At 69.3% G+C, this 20,430-nt stretch overlaps 4 protein-coding genes across 8 annotated transcripts; 1 reads left to right on the top strand and 3 right to left on the bottom strand.

Moving 5' to 3' along the window:
- Positions 1 to 187: 187 nt before the first annotated feature.
- OSBPL7 (oxysterol binding protein like 7) lies at positions 188 to 7,251 on the bottom strand. The gene is made up of 22 exons (XM_063178900.1): positions 7,106 to 7,251; positions 6,871 to 6,987; positions 6,697 to 6,750; positions 6,474 to 6,587; positions 6,281 to 6,391; positions 6,074 to 6,194; positions 5,895 to 5,998; positions 5,715 to 5,807; positions 5,501 to 5,630; positions 5,291 to 5,415; positions 4,652 to 4,732; positions 4,441 to 4,572; positions 3,881 to 3,998; positions 3,154 to 3,440; positions 2,636 to 2,773; positions 2,498 to 2,561; positions 2,303 to 2,381; positions 2,064 to 2,208; positions 1,192 to 1,333; positions 985 to 1,111; positions 775 to 897; positions 188 to 626 (listed from the first exon to the last, which is right to left on the bottom strand). Exons 1-22 carry the CDS (start codon positions 7,196 to 7,198, stop codon positions 518 to 520), a joined length of 2,607 nt encoding a protein of 868 aa, XP_063034970.1. The 5' UTR covers positions 7,199 to 7,251; the 3' UTR covers positions 188 to 517.
- Positions 7,252 to 9,008: 1,757 nt separating this feature from the next.
- On the bottom strand, positions 9,009 to 12,194 carry MRPL10 (mitochondrial ribosomal protein L10). Its single transcript, XM_063178767.1, has 5 exons — positions 12,135 to 12,194; positions 11,406 to 11,575; positions 10,417 to 10,581; positions 10,164 to 10,308; positions 9,009 to 9,680 (listed from the first exon to the last, which is right to left on the bottom strand). Exons 1-5 carry the CDS (start codon positions 12,172 to 12,174, stop codon positions 9,442 to 9,444), a joined length of 759 nt encoding a protein of 252 aa, XP_063034837.1. The 5' UTR covers positions 12,175 to 12,194; the 3' UTR covers positions 9,009 to 9,441.
- LRRC46 (leucine rich repeat containing 46) lies at positions 12,160 to 14,573 on the top strand. The gene is made up of 8 exons (XM_063178658.1): positions 12,160 to 12,345; positions 12,660 to 12,744; positions 12,842 to 12,905; positions 12,989 to 13,097; positions 13,603 to 13,649; positions 13,763 to 13,872; positions 14,133 to 14,202; positions 14,567 to 14,573. Exons 2-8 carry the CDS (start codon positions 12,714 to 12,716, stop codon positions 14,571 to 14,573), a joined length of 438 nt encoding a protein of 145 aa, XP_063034728.1. The 5' UTR covers positions 12,160 to 12,345; positions 12,660 to 12,713.
- SCRN2 (secernin 2) lies at positions 13,569 to 20,182 on the bottom strand. Of its 5 annotated transcripts, none has more exons than XM_063178763.1 (9): positions 20,144 to 20,182; positions 19,673 to 19,953; positions 19,024 to 19,205; positions 18,701 to 18,900; positions 18,396 to 18,611; positions 17,591 to 17,756; positions 17,339 to 17,516; positions 16,014 to 16,181; positions 13,569 to 15,263 (listed from the first exon to the last, which is right to left on the bottom strand). In XM_063178763.1, exons 2-8 carry the CDS (start codon positions 19,841 to 19,843, stop codon positions 16,023 to 16,025), a joined length of 1,272 nt encoding a protein of 423 aa, XP_063034833.1. In that variant the 5' UTR covers positions 19,844 to 19,953; positions 20,144 to 20,182; the 3' UTR covers positions 13,569 to 15,263; positions 16,014 to 16,022. The 5 variants fall into 5 exon arrangements, with proteins under 5 accessions (XP_063034833.1, XP_063034834.1, XP_063034832.1 ...); XM_063178764.1 differs by lacking the exon at positions 13,569 to 15,263 and adding an exon at positions 15,304 to 15,487; XM_063178762.1 differs by lacking the exon at positions 13,569 to 15,263 and adding an exon at positions 15,306 to 15,428.
- Between the last annotated feature and the right edge of the window lie 248 nt (positions 20,183 to 20,430).

Genomic DNA, 20,430 nt, shown 5'->3' on the forward strand with positions numbered 1-20,430 from the left:
TGTGGGGAGGGAAACTGAGGCACGGGGGGGGGGGGGGGGGTGGGAGGGCTTGGGCGTCCCCAGCCTGATTTGGGAGGGGGTCCTGAGCCCCTCAGAGGTAATGATGTGTGGGGAGGAGAAGGAATCTCTCTGCACACCCCGACTCTTCACAGCCTTTATTGAGCAGCCCCTGTGCACAATTTGGGGGGGGGGGGGGGCAGTGGGGTCTTCCCGCCCGCGGGCACCCTGCGACCCCCTGAACCCCCCCCTTATCACCCTGTGCCCCCAGGGCAGGGGGGCACCGCCAGCCCCTGCCCCAAAGTGCCTCAGGCGTCCCCAAGGCTCTGCCCCGGGGCGGGGGGAGGCATTGCCAGCGCCCCCCTCCCATTTTTACATCACAGTTTTACTGAAACAGCGGCAAAATGGCTCGGAAAGGGGTGTGGGGGGGTTCTGCACCCCCAGTGCTGGGGGGACCTGCCCCGCTGCTGGGCGCTGCTGCGAGGGGCTGGGGGGCTCAGCACCCCCCGGCTTCGGGGGGCTACCAGAGCACGGCGCCGTCCAGGTGCGAGAAGCCGGGGTCCAGGCGCAGCTTCCAGTAGGTGTGGTTGGTGACCCACGACTCCTTGCCACTGGCATCTGTCACACGCCTGGCACCGGGTGGGGGGCACGGTTGGGACTCCTGGGGGGGGTTCCCATTCCCTGAGAGCCCCCCGACCCTAGGGCTGCCCTCAGGACCCGCAGAAGGCCTCCCCACCCCGTGACCCGGCGGTCCCCAGCCCCGGGAGCCCCCCAGACCTGAAGAAGCGGGCCTGGTGGGTGATGTTGTTCTCCTCCATGACGCGGCGCCGGTCGCGCTGCAGCTGCTCGATCTGGCGCTTCTGCGCCTCGGCCGCCGGCACGTTCCCCTCCTCCAGGTACCTGCGGGGACACGGGACGCGGCGGTGACCCCCAGGACGCGGCAGAGACCCCCGGCCCGGCCCGGCCCGGCCCCGGGGCGCTGCTGACCGCTGGTCCGGCCGCAGCCGCGTGTCCGTGGAGGGCAGCACCCGGCGCAGCTCCGGCGTCAGCTCGTTCAGCTCCAGCGCGAACTGCGTGAAGCCGTAGCTCCTCTCGTGGTCGCGGGGCATGGGGTCTGCGCGGGGGGCGCGGGGGCGGTCAGAGAGCCCCCCCAAAGGCAGGGCGACCCCCCGGGCGCTGCCCCCCGCTCCTTACTGGCTTTCCAGACGCACTGGCCCGGCGCGGGCCCGCGGCGCAGCCCCTCGTGCCACTTGCCCACCAGGCGCTCCACGGCCGTCCCGGCGCGGCTCAGCACGGCGCCCTGCACCTCGTTGGCCCCCGCGCCCCAGTACCGGGCCTGCGGCGGCACCGGGACGGTGGGGCGGGGCCACCGGGAAAGGGCGGGGCCGACGGGAAGGGGCGGGGCTAGAGGGAGTGGCTATGATAGGGTGGGGTCACAAGGGAAAGGGTGGGGCCATAGGAAAAGGTTGAGGCCATGAGGAGGAATCTTCTGGAAAGGGCGGAGTAACTGGAAAAGGGCGTGGACACTGGGAAAGGGTGGGGTCACTGGGAGAGGGTGTGGCCATTGGAAAAGGGAGGGGCAATGAGTGATAGGTGGAAGCTTCTAGAAAAGGTGGAGTCAATGGGAAAGGGCGGGGCTATGACGGGTGGGGGTCGCTTGGAAAGGGCGGGGCTACTGGGAAAAGGGTGGGGCCAGGAGAGTAGTTGGGAGAGGGCGGGGCACAAAGGAGGCGGGGTCACTGGGGAAAGGGCAGGGCTATTGGGAAGGGGTGGAGCCATAAGTGAGGGGTGGGGCCAGACAAGGGGCGGGGCAACAACACAGTGTTTAATTACCAATTCAGTGATAGGGTGGGGCCACACCTGAGGGGGCGGGGCTAGGCCATGATAACACAGTGGGGCGGGGTCAGGCCATGATAACGCAGAGGGGCGGGGCCAGACCATGATAACGCAGTGGGGCGGGGCCAGACCACGATAACACATGAGGGGCGGGCTCAGGCCATGCTAACGCAGTGGGGCGGGGTCAGGGCAGTGTGGGCGGGGCCCGGGCAGGAAGGGGCGGGGCACACCTTGCAGAAGGTGAGCTTGCAGTGGTAGGAGGCGTCGCGCGTGTTGCGGATCAGCACCTCGCCGTAGTGCTCGATCCAGCGCGGCCCGCTCAGCACGTTGTGGATGCACGTGGTCACCTTGTTCCACTCGTAGTGGTCCCCGGTCCTGCGGGCAGCGCCCTTGCGGGTGGGCACGGAGGGCAGGGGGCACACGGGGGGTGGGGATATGGGGGCGCCCCTCTGGGGGGCTGGGGTCTCACCTGGGCAGCTGGACATTGACGGTGCCCATGGGGACGATCTCCAGGGATTTGCCCCAGAATTTGTTCTTCCACCTCATGTCTGGAGGAGGAGGAGAAGGAGGAAGAGGAGGAGGAGGAGGGTGAGGTGAGACCCCCCCCCAGTCCCCCCACCCTGGTGGGACCCTCCCAGTGCCCAATGTTCTCCTGGGCTCTCACCTTGCCAGAAGACAAAATTATCAGACTCAGCGTGGCAGGCGGAGATGGGAGGGTGGTGGGAGACCTGTGGGGACAAGGAGGGACATGCCAGCGCCCCGCCCGGCTCGCGGAGCCCCCCAGGACCCTCCCCGTGCCCACCTGCTCGCTGATGAAGCGGAAGCCGCGGTCGGGCCGCACGCACTCGTAGGTCTCGCCCAGCACGGGGTTGAAGGGTTTGCTGCCCGCCCGGTAGTAGGTGGAGGCATAGGCGGACACGGCGAAGGCGGCCACGTACACCTGTCACCGTGTCACCGTGTCACCGTGTCACCATGGCCACCACAACGCTGTCACCACGCCCGGCACTGCGCCCTTCCCCATTCCCACAAGTGCCAGGAGAGCCGTGCGTCCTCAAGCACCTCTGAGCTCACTAAATCCCCAAATTCCCCCTGTTCCCACATGACTTTGGGGACCCCCGTGTCCCCAAATTCCCCCTGTTCCCACATGACTTTGGGGACCCCCGTGTCCCCAAAATCCCCAAATTCTTCCTGTTCCCACATAACCCTGAGTGTCCCCGAGTGCCCCCCGATGTCTCGGCTCCCCCCGGTGCCCCTTTGCCCCCGCTGTCCCGGCTCCCCCCCCTGTCCCGGCTCCCCCCGGTGTCCCCGGTGCCCCCTGACCAGGCGCTGCCGGGGGTCGCGGGCGCGGCTGGCCCTGTCCAGCAGCTCGCTGTACTCCAGCTCCTCGCAGAGGCGCTGCAGGGTGTTGAGCGGCTCGTTGAGCTGCACGGGCAGCGCCACGCGGGACAGGTCCTTGCCCACGCTGCTCCGCAGGAGCCCCCACAGGCTCACGTCCCCCGAGGGCGCGGGGGGCGCGGGCAGGCGGCTCCTCCGCCGCGGGTCCGGCCCCGGCAGCTCCAGCGGCGGCTCCAGCGGCGGCGGCTCCGCCGGCGGCCCCGGGCGCTCCGCTCCTGCCGGGCAGCGGCCGCTGGGACGGAGCCCGGAATGCCCGGGGCCGTCGGGGAGCAGAGCCGCCCCTTGCCCCGTTCCCCCGTCCCGTGTTCCCCTTTCCCGTGTCGGGGGGCAGAGCCGCCCCTTGCCCCGTTCCCCCGTCCCGCGTTCCCCCTGTTGGGGGGCAGAGCCGCCTCCGCCTCGGTTCCCCCGTCCCGCTCCTCCGCCGGTGCCCGCTCCCTCCCCGGTGCCCTCCCGGTGCCCTCCCCGGTGCCCTCCCCGTGTCCCCAGAATCCTCAGACCCTCCCTGTCCCCACACGTCCTTGGGCTTCCCGAAATCCCCAAACTCCCCAAGTCCCCTCATGTCCCCCAGTGTCCCCTGAGCCCTCCCACCTCCCGTGCCCTCAGCCTCCCAGTGCCCACCCTGCCCCCAGAGTCCCTCGTGTCCCCAAGCCACGTCCCCCCCCGGTGCTCTCCGTACCTGTCGGGGGGCGGCCCGGCGGCCCCCCCGGCTCCGTGCTCTCCTCGCAGACGCTGGTGGTCACCTCGCTGATGCACGACTCGTCCTCCGAGGGCTGGGGGGGCGCAGGGACCGTCGGCGGCTTCGGGGGTCCCGGGGGGATGCGGGGGGGACCCCACGGAGGGGGCGGGTGGGGCGCTACCGGGAAGGGGCCCCCCGGGAGGGTGGGAGGAGCCCCGGGATCGTGGGATGGGGGTGTCGGGACCGGGGAGCAGCGGCGGGGGCGGCACCGGAGCCGTCCCCGGGCTCAGAGACTGCGGAGACCCCGAGAGCGGGGAGGGAGGGGGCTGCGGGGGGGTGCGGGGGGCATCCGGGGGCTGGGGGGGACACCGGGAGGGGCTTTTGGACCGGCTAATGAGGGGGGACGGGGGAGAGAGAGGGGACAGATGAACCCAGAGCAGCGAGGGGTGGCGGGGGGTCCGCAGAGCCCCTCACCAGTAAAGAGCCCCCCAGCCAGCACAGCCCCCCCAACCAGCAGAGCCCCCCAAGCCCCTCACCTCGTTCTCAGACGAGCTGGCCGAGAGGAAAACCTCGCAGGCATCGAAGAACTCGGTGTGCGAGTCGGCCAGCGAGACGATGCTGCGGTTGGAGAGCTGCTGCTCCCGGCCCTTGGCGGGCAGCGCGTCCGGCTGCGGGCACAGCCACGGGCTCAGCGCCGCCTCGGGGGGGGCCACAGCACCCCCGGAGCGCCCCTTCCCCAGCCCTGACCTCATCCGGGTGCAGCGAGGCGAAGGAGTCCAGGGTGGTGTCGGAGGAGACGGACAGCGAGTGGAAGCGGCGCAGGGCGGGCTGCGGGGAGGGCGAGGCTGAGCCGAGACCCCCGGCCAGGACAGGGCTGGCACGACCGGGACCCCCGGAGCAGCCCCGAGCCCCCCGTGCCCCTCACCCCGGCCAGGACAGGGCTGGCAGGGACCGGGACCCCCGGAGCAGCCCCGAGCCCCCCGTGCCCCTCACCCCGTGCCAGGGCAGGGCTGGCATGGACAGGGGACCCCCGGAGCAGCCCCCGTGCCCCTCACCCCGGCCGTGCCAGGACAGGGGACCCCCGGAGCAGCCCCCGTGCCCCTCACCCCGGCCAGGACAGGGCTGGCAGGGCCAGGGGACCCCCGGAGCAGCCCCCCAGCCCCCCGTGCCCCTCACCCTGGCCGTGCCAGGACAGGGCTGGCATGGACAGGGGACCCCCGGAGCAGCCCCCGTGCCCCTCACCCCGGCCAGGACAGGGCTGGCATGGACAGGGGACCCCCGGAGCAGCCCCCCAGCCCCCCGTGCCCCTCACCCCGGCCGTGCCAGGACAGGGCTGGCAGGGCCAGGGGACCCCCGGAGCAGCCCCGAGCCCCCCGTGCCCCTCACCCCGGCCGTGCCCGCGCTGCCGGGCCGTGGGGCCGGGCCCTGCCGGTCCAGCGCCCGCCGCATCTCCTCCAGCCGCGCCCTCTCGGCCACCAGCGCCGCCACCACGCTGCTGAGCGAGCCGTGCACTGCGGGGGGACACGGGGCGGTCAGGCTGAGCCCCGGCACCCCGAACCCGCCCCGGGACCCCCGGGACCCCCCGCGACCCCGCACCTTTCTGCGCCAGCACCCAGAAGCTGCGCTGCAGCTGGCTGTACTCCGGCGGCACGCTGAAGGGCAGCTGGCTCTGCGGCGCCTCCAGGTAGCGGGACAGGTTGGGGACAGAGCCGTGCAGCCGGCCCACCTGCGGGCACACGGCGCTCAGAGGGCTCTCCCGGGGGCTCTGTGCCCGGGCAGAGCTCGGGGCGGGGGTCCAGCTCACCCTCACCCTGCCGATGGTGTCGTCCTTGGCAAAGCTCTGCGTGCACCAGATCTTGGTGCTCCTCCGGCCCTTCTTGGGCCTCTCCGTGGCAGCTGAGGGCTGTGAGGGACAGGAGGGGCTGCAGCCGGACCCTCCCCAGGAAGGGGGGCCCGGGACCCCCCTCTCTCACCCACCCGTCCCTCTCACCTGGCCGCCGGAGATGAGCGGGGCCGAGGGGATGCGGTGCAGGGCCTCCAGGTGCTGCAGCATGCCCGTCAGCTCCTGCAGCTTGGCCTGGCACTCCGACAGCTCTGCCGGGGGCACGGGGGTCAGGGGGGCCCGCGGGGACCCTGCCCGGCCCCACAGCCCCCTGGGGCCCCGCTCACCGGCCGAGCAGCGCTCCAGCCCCTCGCTGTCCTTCAGCCAGGCGTTCACCTTGTCGCGGGAGCTGGCCAGCGTGGACAGGGCAGGGGCGCTGCCCGAGGGCGGCATCCGCGTCCACTGGCCCTGCGGCGGGCACAGAGGGCATCGATCGTGTCGGGAGCCGCCTGCCCAGGCCCCGCCCGGCGCCGTCACCCCCAGCCGTCACCCACCTGCGTGCTGGTCCCCGTGGAGCCCCCCGGGGGACACGGCCCCGGCCGCTCGCCGTGGTGGTGGGAGCACAGGCTGCTCACCCAGCTGGAGAACGCCTCCGGGGACTTGATCTGGGGACGGGGCCGGGTTGGACGGGACAGCGCCCGACGGCCCCAAGCCCGTCCCACCCCAGCTCCAGCCTCCCAGCGGCACCTTGAGGTGATAAATGTTGTCCTCCGTGTCCAGGTCAACCCTCTGCGCCTTCTTGTTGACGGACATGACGGACTGACGGACGTCGATGGCCCCGTGCAGCTTGCCCTTGAGCACCTGGGGAGCCCAGGGACGCCTGTCAGGGCACGGAGCCCCCTACCCAGGGGTGTCCCCAGCCCTGAGCCCCCGGGGAGGCCGCGTGGGCATAGCCTGGGCACACACTCACGTCCTGGCGCGTGGTGGAATATTTCAGGATCCCGTTTTCCAGCACGAAGTACCGCTGGGGATGGAGAGGAAAGGTTTGTTTGGGGAGGGGGAGCAGACAGCAGCCCCTAGAGCCAGCCCCCCCTGCCCAAACCCTGCCAGGATCACGGCTCCTGGTGCCAGCTGTGCCCGTTACCTTGTGCCAGCCCTTCAGGGGCCATTTCCTCTTCTTGAGCAGGTACCCCTCGTGCCGCTGCGGCTGCCGCCCGGGGCTGCCCCGCGGCTCCTCCACCACCTCCCAGCTCTCCGAGCCCTGCGGGCACAGCGGGCAGCGCGGGGGTCCCTGAGCACCACGGGCTGCTGCCCACCTTGTCCCCAGGCAGGGACACTCGGTACCCACAGCCCCCACATGCAGGTGCAAACCCTCCCACCTGCTGCATGCTGCTGTGCTTGGAGGACACGGTGCTGTTGGAGCGGGACAGGGCCCCTTTCGGGGAGCTCGGGTCCTTCTCGTGGCTGCCCATGGCCGGCGAGCAGAGGGGGCGGCGGGCACCGGGCCGGGCCCCCGCTCCCGGCGGGGCCGTGCAGCCGCTCCGGGCTCGGCCGTCACGGCGGGAGCCGCTGCGGGGAGGGCACGGCGGGTCAGGGCGCTCGGGGCCGGCCCCGTGCCCGGCCCGCGGGGGGCTCCGCATGGCAGCGCCGCCGGCACCCAGAACCTTCTGCGTGAGCCGGAGCCTTTGACCCGGCGGCGTCACCGCGGCTGCTGTGCCACCCAGTCCGGGTCCAGAGTCCGGCCCCGCCGCCCCACGGCTGGCGAGCACGGGGCCAGCCTGGCACAGCCCGGGGGTGGCACCGGTACAAGGACCGGGCAGCCTGGCACAGCCCGGGGGTGGCACCGGTACAAACACCGGCCAGCCTGGCACAGCGCGGGGGTGGCACCGGTACAAACACCGGGCAGCACGGGGCCAGCCTGGCACAGCCCGGGGGTGGCACCGGTACAAGGACCGGCACCGACCCCTGCAAATCCCGGTGTGGCCGCTCGCCCTCCGGGCACGGCGCTCGCTCCCTTTGCCCTTCGCCATTCCGGAGGGGGAAACTGAGGCACGGGAAGCGTCTCCTGGCCTTGCCACCCCCCTGGCGCTGTCCCTAACGGGGCGCCCACGGGTCCCGGCCGCCGCCGTAGGATGGATCCCGGGATAACCCCGGGACAGCGGCCAAGCCCCGGCGCCGGTGAGCACCGTGCCGGTAACGCGGCACCGTCACCGCCGTACCGATACGGTAGCCACGGCACTGGCAGGCAGCCACGCCGCCTCAGATAACCCGGCACCGGTAACGGCGGCTCCGGGGGGAGGCACCGGGGCTCTCCCGGCTCCCTCCCGCGGACCCGTGCGGACCCCTCGCCCCGAAGCGGGGCTGCCCGGTACCCCCGGCTCTCCATCCCCCGGCGGGGCGCAGCCCATCCCGCTGTCCCCGCGCCGGTGCCACCCCCCGGGGCAGCGGGGCCGGGGGTCGCGGGCCCGGCCGGAGCCTCCCCCGGTGCCGGTGCCGGTGCTCACCTGGGCGGGCGGCGGGCGGGCGGCGGGGGCCGGGCGCATCCTGCCCGGCGGCGGCGGCGGCAGGAAGCGGAACACGGAGGGCGGTCCGGAGCCGCTCGGCTCTGCCCCCTGCTCCGTGGAGGACCGGAGCCGCCAGCGCCGGGAGCGGCCAGCGCCGGGACACCGGGAGCCGCCGGGACACCGGGAGCGCCCGCACGGAACCGGGGCAGCTCCGGACCCCAGCGAGAGCAGCCCCGGGGAAAGGGATGGGGAGAGGCAGCGCCGCACGGGGGTCCCAGGGACCACCGACCCACGGGGATCCCGGGGACCACCGACCCACGGGGGTCTCAGGATGGATGTCCGAGGGTCTCACGATCGTCATCCCGTGCATGGCCTGGGGATTGCCAACCCACGGGGGTCTCCGGGATCACTGACCCACCGGCGTCCCCGGAATCAGCAGCCCACGGGGGTCTCGGGAATCCCTGACCCACGGGGGTCTCAGGATGGATGCCTGAGGGTCTCGGGATCATCATCCCGTGGGGATCCCGGCGATCCCTGACCCACGGGGGTCTCAGGATGGATGTCCGAGGGTCTCAGGATCATCATCCCGTGGGGATCCCGGCGATCCCTGACCCACGGGGGTGTTCGGGCTCCACGGTGGTCCCGGGGCATTCCCACCCTGGCATTTCCCTCTCCCAGCCCCAGCTCTGCTCCCCCAGACCCCCAGAGCAGCCCTGGCCTCTCCCCGCACCCTCGGGGGGCAGGACCACCCCCCAAAATCACAGGCGAGGCCTCGGCATCTCCACACGGACACTTTAATGGGCAGGGCAGGGAGCCGGGGCGGGGGCAGTGTCACAGCACAGCCCCATCGCCAAGGCACCGGGGATGGACCCAAATCCCCCTGCAGGGTCCATCCCGCTCCTGCTCCTCCTCTGGCTGCTCCCAGAGACCCCCGACCACAGCTGGAGCGATCACAGCTGCAACGAGCACAGCTGGGACAATCACAGCTGCAACGAGCACAGCTGCAACGCTGCTGGGACGATCCCAAGGGAGCACAGGGGACCGGCCACGACTGGGGGGGGGCACGGGACCCTCAGTGCCAAACCCCCCGCCCCAATTCTCCGTGGAGCTGCAGAATCCCATGGGGATTGTGTCCATGACCCTCCAGCCCCCCATGCGGGGGGCTCCCCATTTCCCGTGGCCAGGGAAGGAGCCGGTCCCGGTGCCCGGTGTCACTGTTTCCCCGGGCCCGGGGCAGGCTCCGCAGCCCCGCCCGTGCCCCGCAGCTGCCGGAGGTGCTGCTCCAGGAGCGCGGCGAGGTGCGCGGGGCCGCGCTGCAGCAGGGAGCAGGTCTGCGCGGGCAGCGCGGACAGCGCCGCCGCCGTCTGGCCCCGGCACAGCTCCAGCGGCGGCAGCCGCGCCACGCTCTCCACGCCCTGCCGGCTCAGGATGGTGTCGTCGATGCAGGCGCCTGGGAAAGGGAGCTGGGCATGGAACCGCAGAGCCCCACGGGGAGGGACTGCCGGAGCCCGCAGGCTGCCCTGCCCTGTCTGCATGGATGCAGCTCTGCCAGGGGCCTCATTCCCTGCCCTGGGCCAGCATTCCCGGTCCCGATGAGCCTCCCAAGCCCTGGATCCCCATTCCCAGCCCTGTGCCCCAATTCCCATCCCCATTCCCCCACTCCCATTTCCATTCCCCCATTCCCATCCCCATTCCCCCATTCCCATTCCATTCCCATCCCCATTCCCCATTCCCAGCCCCATTCCCCCATTCCCATCCCCATTTCCCCCACTCCCATTCCCATCCCCATTCCCCCATTCTCATCCCCATTCCCCCATTCCCATTCCATTCCCATCCCCATTCCCCATTCCCAGCCCCATTCCCATTCCATTCCCCCACTCCCATCCCCATTCCCCCCACTCCCAGCCCCGTGGGGAGCAGGGCAGGCTCTCACCCAGCAGGATGACCTGGGGCACCCCCTTGAGCACTCTCAGCATCTCCCTGGCCCGCGGCTCCGGGCTCACCAGCAGGATGTTCCTGCACACGAACAGCGGCAGCAAATTCCTGAGCTTGGACTGCGCCAGCACCGGCCGGGCCACCTGGGACAGGACAGAACCTGGCGTGAGACCTGGGGCCCCTGGGACACCCCCAGGACACCCCCCGAGCCCCTGTGACACCTCCCGAGCCCCCCTGAGGCCCAGCCCCACCTCGTTGAGCACGAACTTGACGTGGATGTCGTGGCGGCGCAGGAAGTGCCGCAGCGTGGCCACGTCCTCGTCGGCCATGGCGTTGTACTGGCACACGGCCACCATGCGGCTGGCACGGAGCGTGGCCTCCAGCTGGGCACGCAGCACGCGGGCGTAGCCGTCCTCCTGGGGACGGGGAACGTCAGTGCGGGGACACCGAATGTGGCCGCGGGACGGGGGGACAGCCCCGGTGCCACAGCACCCGTGCACAGCCGTCGTCCTGGGCGCACACCACGTGTGGGAAACGGGGACAGGGTGGGAGCCCTGGTGGGACCCTGCGCCTGGAGGGGCTGGGGGGAGATGGTGCCAAGGATTGTGAGGGGGCGCTGTGGGTTTTGGGGTGTTCCCGTGGATCTCAAGGGTTTCTCATGGGTCTCAAGGTGATCCAATGCTTCTCAGGGTGCCCCCCAAGATCTCAAGGTGTTCCCATGGATTTTGAGTGGTTGCCATGGATTCTGAGGCGTTCCCATGGATCTTGAGGTGTCCCCATGGATCTCAAGGTGTTCCCATGGATCTCAAGGTGATCCCATGGATCTTGAGCTGTCCCCATGGATTTCAAGGTGTTCCCATGGATCTCAAGGTGCTCCCCCAGATCTCAAGGTGTTCCCATGGATTTTGAGTGGTTGCCATGGATCCTGAGGTGTTCCCATGGATCTCAAGGTGATCCCATGGATTTCGAGGTGATCCCATGGATCTCAAGGTGATCCCATGGATCTTGAGCTGTCCCCATGGATTTCAAGGTGTTCCCATGGATCTCAAGGTGCTCCCCCAGCTCTCAAGACCCTGCACATGGGGTCTCACCTGTTTCCCAGCTCCCACATCCCACCCCACGGGGTCACACCCTTCCATGAGCTGCAGCAGGGCTGTGTCCCCCACCCGTGCCCTCTCCCGGTGGAGACCCCCCTGGAGCCGTGCCGTGCCATCCCGTGCCATGCCACGCCGTGCCGTACCTGCTGCTGTCGTGGCGCCGGCCGGGGCAGGCAGCGGGGCGGCGGGGCGGGCCGCGGGGGCAGGTACTCGGTCAGGGCCAGCAGCTTCTGCCGCTGGAAGTGCATGGCCTTCCAGTGCCGCGTCACCGCCTTGGAGCCGTGCCGCAGCAGCTGCAGGGCGGGCAGCCAGCCTGCGGGACAGCGTGTGACATGGGTACCGGCGCCGATACCGGTACCGATACTGGCACCGGCACCGGGCTGCCCAGGGCTGCCTCGGACTCAGCCCCAGTCCTGGCCCCGGTTCCTGATCGTGCCCCGGACCCGCTCGCGTTCACGGTCTCTGCCCCCTCCCGTTCCCAGTCCCATTCCAAGCCCCTGTCCCACTGCCGTTCCCATCCCAAACCTCCGTCCCAGTCCTGTTCTCATCCCTGTCCCACTCCCGTTCCCATTCCTGTCCCTGTCCCGTTCTCCCTCCCAGCCCTATTCTTGTCCCTTCCCAACCCCATTCCGGTTCCCATTCCTGTCCTGCTCCCGTTCCCATTTTTGTCCCAGTCCCGTTCCTATTACCGTCCCACTCTCGTTCCCATTCCTGTCCCATTCCCATTCCTGTCCCTGTCCCGTTCTCCCTCCCATCCCTATTCTTCTCCTTTCCCAACCCCATTCCCATTCCTGTCCCACTCCAATTCCCACTCCCGTTTCCATTCTCATTCCAGGCCCCTGTCCCATCCCGTTCCCGTTCCCGTCTCTCACCCCGCCGCCATCGCGTCCCGCCACCACTGAGCGCCGCCATCTTGGTCGCGCCGGCGCAAGGGCCTGTGGGAAGGTGGAGCATTCGTCACTTTCGGCGCGCCCGTCTCCATAGCAACGGCGTCGTGCGGCCTGGTTGCTCGGAGCCCGGACCGGGGGCACTGAACGCCCCAAAGTGAGGGACACCGAGCCCCAAAGCCGGGAACCGCTCCCGGTGAGCCCCCCCGGCCCATCCAGGGGTCTCTGAGCCCCGAACCCACAGTGCCCGGTCCCGCTGAGCAGCACTGGCTCCATCTCAGGGGTCTCTAAGAGCCCCCATCCAGCGGGGCCTGCTCCCGGTGACCCCCAGCCCCATCCCGGGGGTCTCTGAGACCCCCCAGACTGGGGTGTCCCGGTCCCACTGATCCCCGCAGTGCCAGTGCCATAATCCCCCTGGGTACAGAGCCCCTCTGCCCACCGTGGGGCCCCACCCCAGCAATCCCCAGTGACGTCCCCAGCCCACAGATTTGTCACCCTCTGTTCCCTCAGACCCTGCTCCTCCATCACCCCTGAGAGGGAACAAGGACCCCCGGCCACCCGGCCATGGCTGAGCGAGGGGACGCCCTTTGTGGGGGTGAGTGAGGCACCGGGGGGCTCCTCCCTGCGGGAGGGGCTGCCGCTGCCCTGGACCCCCACTCCGGGCCCTGGACCCCCACTCTGAATCCCCGCAGCCCCCGAGGAGCCGCAGCCCCCAGGAGTGACCCTCAGTGACAGCCTCATCAGCACCCGCACACGGTGAGTGAGGACCCCCGGAGCCCCCCAGGCGGGCAGGGAGGGGGCTCAGGGCACCCCCAAACCCCCCCCCGTGCCCCTTTTAGCTCCACGGGGCCGCTGCCCACCGGCACGCTGCGCTTGGACCGGGAGAACATCTCCTGCATCGGGAAAAGCCGCGGGCAGGAAGGGATCCACAGCCTCTACCTGCAGCAGGTGCGGAGCTGGGGGGCACAGAGACACCCCCAGTCCTGATACTGGGGGGCACAGAGACCCCAGTCCTGATCCCACAGACACCCCCCAATTCTGCTCCCACAGACACCCCCCAATTCTGCTCCTGTTTCCCCTCCCCAATCTCCAGAAGGGAACAGTTTCCCCCCACCCTTGAGGGTTTTGTCCCAGTGTCCCCCCAGTCCCCCCCACGCCCGGCGGTCTCCGAGCCTCCCCCCATTCCAACCCCCCTGGGATTCCAGTGCTCCCAAACCCACATGAGGATAACTCAGGGCTCTGAATTTTGGGACGTGTCCATGTCCTCCCCACCCCAGAATCTCCTGTGTTGCCCCCGCGATTGGTTGGAGCAATCCCAGAGCGTTCCCAAAAATGTGAATTTTCAGTCGGCAGTCAAAAAAAAAAAAAAAAAACCCACAAAAAAACCCTCAAAAAAACAACACCACCCCATGTTGTTTTGTGTTTTTTTTTCCCCCTCTATTTTATTTTCCAGAACCAAATTGAGAAGCTGGAGAACCTGGAGTGCTTTCCCAACCTGAGGTACAGCAGGAGGGCTGGGGCAGGGGGGGCCAGGTGTCCCCGCGGGGCTGTGACACCCCCTGCCCCTCCCGGGGGGCTGTGACACCCCCTGCCCACCCTCCTGAGCCCCGCAGGTTCCTGTGCCTGGCCGGGAACCGCATCCAGAGGGTGCAGAACCTGCAGGGGCTGCTCCAGCTCAGCCTCCTGGACCTGTCCCACAACCTGATCCAGGTGCTGCACACAGGTGGGCGCAGGGACCCTCCCACTCCCGCCCTCCTGCCTCAGTTTCCCTGGCTCTGGGGGCTGCCTCAGGAGTGAGGGGAGCTCTGGGGGGGATTTGGGGAGCAGGGATTTTGGCTCCCAGCTCTGCCCCCCCTGCTTTCCCTGCTCTTTCTTGTGCTTTCCCTCCATCCTGGGGCTGTCTCAGGATTGAGGGGAGCTGGGGGGATTTGGGGAGCAGGGATTTTGGCTCCCAGCTCTGCTTCCCCTGCTCTCTCCTGGCAGAGGAGCTGCCCCGCAGCCTGCGCATCCTGGACCTGGCAGGGAACCAGTGCACCCAGCAGGAGGGGTACAGGTGGGGCACGAGGGGAAAAACAGCCCCCCAAAACCCTGGGAGAGCCTCGGGGCGACCTGGTTGTGGCCTTTCAGTACCTGCTGGAGGGCTGGGAAAGGGATTCTGGACAGAAGGGGAATGGGTTCGCATTGCCAGAGGGGATCTGTGGAAGGAATCCCTGGGTGGGATGGGATTCCCAGAGGAGCTGTGGGTGCCCCTGGGTCCCTGGCAGTGCCCCGGGACGGTTTGGGAAGTGGGATGTGTGTCACTGGATGGAACTGGAGGGGATTTAAGGTCCCTTCCCTCCCAAACCACTCCATGGAATATCAAACACAGCGTGGCCCTCCAAAGCCCAGGGATTGAATCCCTGCTCTCCAAACCCCAGGGATTGAATCCCTGCTCTCCAAAGCCCAGGGATTGAATCCCTGCTCAAACCCCAGCGATTGAATCCCTGCTCTCCAAACCCCAAGGATCTGAATCTTTCCACACTCCAAGGACTTGACTCTCTCCTCTCCAAACCCCAGGGATCTGAATCCCTGTTCTGCAAAGCCCAGGGATGTGAATCCCTGCTCACACCCCAAGGATTTGACTCTCTCCTCTCCAAACCCCAGGGATTTGACTCTCTCCTCTCCAAACCCCAGGGATTTGAATCTCTCCTCTCCCCCGTCAGCTCTGGGGGGCCGAGGCAGGACGGGACCCCCACTCCCAGTCCCACAGCTGCAGGAAATTTGGTTTTTCCTCCCATTTCCCCACAGGGACGGGGTGCTGGCAGCGCTGCCCCGGCTCCTGCAGCTGGACTCCCAGCCCGTCCGGGCAAGCACGGCCGAGGAGGAGGAGGAGGAGGAGGGAGGAGGAGGCTCCTGCAGCAGCGAGGATGAGGAGGATGAGGACGAGGAGCTGCTGGCGGCGCTCAGGGCTCCCTTCACGGTGGACAGAGGTGCCCGGGGGCGGCGGGGACACGCGGCACGGCGCCGGGGCTGGCAGTGCCGGCTCTGCTGGAGCTGCCGTCCCTCCGGGCAGGTTTCCTGGGGGATCTGCGCCGGGAGCTGGCGGGGCGGGCGCGGCTGCGGCGGGCGCTGAGCCTGGAGGAGCACCGGGCGCGCCTGGAGGAGCTGCGGGAGCTGCTGGGCGCGGGGCAGGGCGGCACAGCCCCGCCGGGTCCCCAGCGCTGTCCCCAGGGCCGCCCCGGGGCTCCGCTGGCACCGCTGCGGGCACCCAGCGCCTCCAGCCAGCCCCCGGGCCAGGCTCTGCAGAGAGAGAGCCGTGCCGGAGGAGCGGGAAATGGGCTGCAGGTACCCCCAACACCCTGCAGCAGCAGCAGGGAATAAAGAGTTTATCCCCATCCCAGTCCGGCCTGGTGCCACCATGAGGGGCTGGAAATGGGGAAAGCACACACAGTGGGGTGGGCAGGACCCCCAATCCCATCTCCCACATCCCATATCCCATCTCTCATACCCCATATCCCATATCCCATATCCCAGTCCTTCCCCTCGCACCCCATTCCAGCCTGGTGCCACCCTGAGGGGCTGGAAATGGGGAAAGCACACACAGGGCTGTGGGCAGGACCCCCAATCCCATATCCCATATCCCATATCCCACATCCCATATCCCACATCCCATATCCCACATCCCATATCCCACATCCCATATCCCATATCCCACATCCCATATCCCATATCCCTGCCTTTCCCCTCACACCCCATTCCAGCCTGAGCTCACTGCTCCAGGGCAAACCTTGGGCTGGGACACAGGAAGAGTCAGGGCTGGGCTCTGGGAATGATTTGGGATTCCCTGTCCATAACAAACACCACGGGGCACCCGAGCCCACCCACCTGTGGGGTTCAGCTGTAGAACTTCATCTCGGCCTCCACGCAGTCCAGGAAGAGGTCGGCCAGCTCCCCAGGGCTGGGGCTGACGGTGCCCTGCAGCAGCTCCCGCATGCCCTGCAGGCCCTGCTGCTCCAGCTCCTGCAGCGTGCCCAGCAGCCGCTGGCCCCGCTCCTGCAGGGATCAGGGACGGGTCAGGGGGTCCGGGATGGGATCAGGGAGATCAGGGCTTGATCCCATTGCAGGGAGGGGTCAGGGAGATCTGGGGGTCCAGAATGGGATCAGAGAGATCAGAGCTTGATCCCATTGCAGCGTGGGGCCGGAGAGATCAGGGTTTGATCCCATGGCAAGGTGAGGAAGGGTCTGCAAGATCTATGGGATCTGTGAGGTCTGTGGGGTCTGCAGGGTCAATGGGGTCTCTGTGATCTGTGGGCTCTGTGGGGTCTCTGGGCTCTGTGGGGTCTCTGGGATCTGCAGGGTCAGTGGGATCTCTGGGATCTGTGGGCTCTGTGGGGTCTCTGGGCTCTGTGGGGTCTCTGGGATCTGCAGGGTCAGTGGGATCTCTGGGATCTGTGGGCTCTGTGGGGTCTCTGGGCTCTGTGGGATCTGCAGGGTCAGTGGGGTCTCTGTGATCTGTGGGCTCTGTGGGGTCAGTGGGGTCTGTGGGGTCTCTGGGCTCTGTGGGATCAGCAGGGTCAGTGGGGTCTCTGTGATCTGTGGGCTCTGTGGGGTCTCTGGGCTCTGTGGGCTCTGTGGGGTCTCTGGGCTCTGTGGGCTCTGTGGGCTCTGTGGGGTCTCTGGGCTCTGTGGGATCTCTGTGATCTGTGGGCTCTGTGGGGTCTGTGGGATCTGCGGGCTCTGTGGGGTCTCTGGGCTCTGTGGGATCAGCAGGGTCAGTGGGATCTATGGGATCTGTGGGCTCTGTGGGGTCTCTGGGCTCTGTGGGGTCTCTGGGATCTATGGGCTCTGTGGGGTCTGTGGGCTCTGGGATCTGTGGGCTCTGTGGGGTCAGTGGGCTCTGTGGGGTCTGTGAGCTCTGTGGGCTCTGTGGGCTCTGTGGGGTCTGGGATCTGTGGGCTCTGTGGGCTCTGTGGGATCTGCAGGGTCAGTGGGGTCTCTGGGCTCTCTGAGCTCTGTGGGCTCTGTGGGGTCTCTGGGATCTGCGGGCTCTGTGGGGTCTGTGGGGTCTGTGGGATCTGCAGGGTCAGTGGGGTCTCTGGGCTCTGTGGGATCTGCAGGGTCAGTGGGGTCTCTGGGCTCTCTGAGCTCTGTGGGCTCCGTGGGGTCTCTGGGCTCTGCGGGCTCTGCAGGATCCGCGGGGTGCGCGGTACCGGGTCGCGCTCCATGAGCTCCAGCGCCGCCTGGTGCCGCCGGTACAGCTCGTGCCGCCGATCCACGGAGCTGCGGAACCGCGGGATCTGCCGGGCGGGGTCCTGCGGGAAGCTCGGCGAGCGCACCTGCGGCGCCGCCCGGACGCCGGCCACGAACACGAAGGGCTTGAACACGGACCTGGGGAGGGCCGGGGGTCACGGAGCGGCCCCGGGGCAGCGCCGCGTCCCGCGCCCGCCGCGGGCTGCGCTCACCGCGACGGGTCCGGCGTGCCCGTGAGGAAGTGCACGCAGGGCAGCGCGGGGTCGCGGGGCAGCACGGACACCATGCTGCCCGCCGTGCGGAACCCCGCGCTGTCCACGCAGATCCCGCCGGCCTTGTCCCGCAGGATGGACATCAGCGTCTCCTCCGTGATGTGACCTGCGGGGACGGGGACGGCTCAGCGCCGCCAGCCCGGCCCTGGGCAGCGGGGACACGCCGGGGTGGCAGTGGGGACACACCGGGGTGGCAGTGGAGACACACTGGGGTGGCTCTGGGGACACACTGGGGCGGCTGTGGGCGGCTGTCCCCACGCCAGGCCCTGTCCCCAGGAACTGGGGGTGTGCCAGCACAGATGCAGCCCTTGGGGAGCCACGGGACCATCCCTGTCCCCACCTGAGTGCTGCCACAAGAGCTCCATGCCAGTGTGGAAGCAGCCCTTGGGGAGCCATGGATCAGTACGTCCATCCCTGTCCTGTCACCTTCCGTGTCACCATCTCCATCCTTGTCCCCATCCCCATTCCTGTCCCCATCCCTATCCCTGTTCTATTCTTCTTGTCCCCATCCTGTCCCCATCCCTGTCCCTGTCCTATCCCCCTTCCTGTCTCTATCATGTTCCTATCCCGGTCCTTGTCCTGTCCCCATTCCATCCCCATCCCCGTCCCTGTCCCCGTCTCCATCCCCATCCCATCCCCATCCCATCCCCACGTTGTCCCCATCCCATCCCCATCCCCAGCCTGTCCCCACCCCATCCCCACATTGTCCCCACGCTGTCCCCACGCCATCCCCGCCCTGTCCCACCTGCGTGCCGCTGTAGCAGCTCCGTCCCCGCTCTCAGCCGAGCCCTGGCAGCCTCCATGCGCGGCGGCTCCTTCTCCAGGGAGAAGGCCCGGGCGAAGCTGAACTCGCCGTGCCCGCTCCACCAGCCCTGGCTGCGCGCCCGCTCCCGCAGCCCCGGGTGCTCCGCCGTGATCTCGCTGCCGATGCTCAGCTGGTTGGAGATGTTGCGGCTGCCCTCTGTGCCGGGGGGGCCCGGGGGTCACTCGGGGGGCTGTGAGACCCCGCCGGTGCCCCCGGTGCCCCCCGTGCCCCCGGTGCCCGCTCACCGCGGATCCGCTGCGCCGCCCAGTAGCGCCCGGCGGTCTCCAGCAGCCAGGCCTCGTTGCGGTCGGCCAGCAGGAAGGTGTTGTGGTACACGAAGGGCTCCGGCTGCTCCTTGCAGCTCCCGCCCTGCCCGTGGCGCTCCAGCAGCGCCGTCATCACCTCCAGGGCCTCCCGGGCCGAGCTGCCCCGCTCCAGACCCAGCCTGTGCCAGCGGGGCCGTCAGGCAGAGCCGGGGCTGGGCACGGGGCTGTCCTCACCGTGGGGACAGAGCCGGGGCTGGGCACGGGGCTGTCCTCACCATCCTCAGCATCCTCCCCCTCCTCACCTGACCAGGTCCATGCCCAGCAGCGCCTCGGCCTCGCCCAGCGGCTCGCGGGTCCACACGCCCTCGTTGCCCACGCAGACCCCGCAGTCGTTGGCGCCCATCTCGGCGCCCCAGAGCCAGGCGGGGCGGCTCAGCAGCACGGCGTGGGTGCGCTCGGCCTGCTCGATCTGCACGTACGTGCACTGCGGGGACACGCGGGGACACGGGGGACACCGGTGACACCGGCACGCTGAGTGCTCTCAGCCACCCTGGCACACAGGGGTGACAGCTGGCACGCTCAGTGCCCTGTCCCCACAGCCACCCTGGCACACAGATATGACATGGACATGGAGGTGGCACCTGGCACACTGAGTGCCCTGTCCCCGCAGCCACCCTGGCACATGGGGGTGACACGGACATGGAGGTGGCACCTGCACCCTCAGTGCTCTCAGCCACCCTGGCACACGGGGGTGACACCTGGCACGCTCAGTGCCCTGTCCCCGCAGCCACCCTGGCACACAGACATGACATGGACATGGAGGTGGCCTCTGGCACACTAAGCGCTCTGTCCCCGCAGCCACCCTGGCCCTGCACACTCGGGGACACACTCGGGTGAGCTGGCACCGGATGCTCTGTCCCCGCAGCCCCTTTGGCCCCAGCACGGCCTCACCTGGACCTTGTCCCCAGGCCGGTGGGTGGCGGCGGGGACATAGACGATCTCCTGCACCTCGTCCCGGGGCCGGTCGGCGTTCTTGGCGAAGATGACGGCGGGGAACGCCGTGTGCGGGGGCATGGCCACGAAGCAGTCGCAGGACGAGGGCACCGGGCCGTGCCCCGCCATCCTAAACTGGGTCAGGGCGGGCACCGAGGGCGACGTCAGCCCCCTGTCCCGGCTGTGTCCCCAGGGTCCCTCTGGGGTGGGCACGGAGGGGCTGACGTGGTCCCTGAAACCTGGGGGACATCAGCGACCCGATGGCGGGGTGACCCCCAGCACCCCGAGACCCCGCGGCTCCGCGCCGACCGCAGCCCCGAGAACCGGGACCCCCAGCACCGACCGCGGACGGGACCCGCTCCCTCCCTCCCTCCCTCCCTTCCCGCGCCGGTTACCGGGACCCCGCGGGGCCCTCCCGTCCCCACGGACCTGCCGCTGCTTCCGCGCCTCCTCCGCCGCTGCCCGGGCCCGCCCCGGCCCGCCCCGTCCAGCCCCGGCCCGCCCTGTCCAGCCCGGCCGTGCGACGGCGGCGCCCGGTGGCCGGAGGCCGCACGGCGGCAGCGGCGGGCACCGGGATGGCACCGGGATGGCACCGGGATGGCACCGGCACTGGGACCCGCGTGGGCCGGGGTGGGAATTTCCCAAAAGAACCCGGAGTCGGGGGTCCCAGCTTTCCTCCCCTGGGGCAGGAACGGTGTGCTGGGGGTTCCCGTGGG

The sequence above is a fragment of the Melospiza melodia genome, chromosome 30 (assembly GCF_035770615.1).
Source record: "Melospiza melodia melodia isolate bMelMel2 chromosome 30, bMelMel2.pri, whole genome shotgun sequence".
NCBI classification, from domain to species: Eukaryota; Metazoa; Chordata; class Aves; order Passeriformes; family Passerellidae; genus Melospiza; species Melospiza melodia.

What these genes read in the sequence shown, in the direction of transcription:
- OSBPL7 (XM_063178900.1), bottom strand. Translation starts at nt 7,198, where the DNA reads ATGGGCAGCCACGAGAAGGACCCGAGCTCCCCGAAAGGGGCCCTGTCC. An exon ending in CCTCGCTGCACCCGGATGAG is followed by an intron (nt 4,573 to 4,651) that starts GTCAGGGCTGGG and finishes CTGTGCCCGCAG; the next exon opens with CCGGACGCGCTGCCCGCCAA. An exon ending in CACCAGGCCCGCTTCTTCAG is followed by an intron (nt 627 to 774) that starts GTCTGGGGGGCT and finishes ACCCGGTGCCAG; the next exon opens with GCGTGTGACAGATGCCAGTG.
- LRRC46 (XM_063178658.1), top strand. Translation starts at nt 12,714, where the DNA reads ATGGCTGAGCGAGGGGACGCCCTTTGTGGGG. An exon ending in AGGGGACGCCCTTTGTGGGG is followed by an intron (nt 12,745 to 12,841) that starts GTGAGTGAGGCA and finishes GAATCCCCGCAG; the next exon opens with CCCCCGAGGAGCCGCAGCCC. An exon ending in GATCCAGGTGCTGCACACAG is followed by an intron (nt 13,873 to 14,132) that starts GTGGGCGCAGGG and finishes CTCTCCTGGCAG; the next exon opens with AGGAGCTGCCCCGCAGCCTG.
- SCRN2 (XM_063178763.1), bottom strand. Translation starts at nt 19,843, where the DNA reads ATGGCGGGGCACGGCCCGGTGCCCTCGTCCTGCGACTGCTTCGTGGCC. An exon ending in GGCGGCGCAGCGGATCCGCG is followed by an intron (nt 18,612 to 18,700) that starts GTGAGCGGGCAC and finishes CCCCCGGCACAG; the next exon opens with AGGGCAGCCGCAACATCTCC. An exon ending in GGCACGCCGGACCCGTCGCG is followed by an intron (nt 17,517 to 17,590) that starts GTGAGCGCAGCC and finishes GGCCCTCCCCAG; the next exon opens with GTCCGTGTTCAAGCCCTTCG.
- MRPL10 (XM_063178767.1), bottom strand. Translation starts at nt 12,174, where the DNA reads ATGGCGGCGCTCAGTGGTGGCGGGACGCGATGGCGGCGGG. An exon ending in CGGCGCCACGACAGCAGCAG is followed by an intron (nt 10,582 to 11,405) that starts GTACGGCACGGC and finishes CCCCGTCCCCAG; the next exon opens with GAGGACGGCTACGCCCGCGT. An exon ending in GCCCCAGGTCATCCTGCTGG is followed by an intron (nt 9,681 to 10,163) that starts GTGAGAGCCTGC and finishes TCCCTTTCCCAG; the next exon opens with GCGCCTGCATCGACGACACC.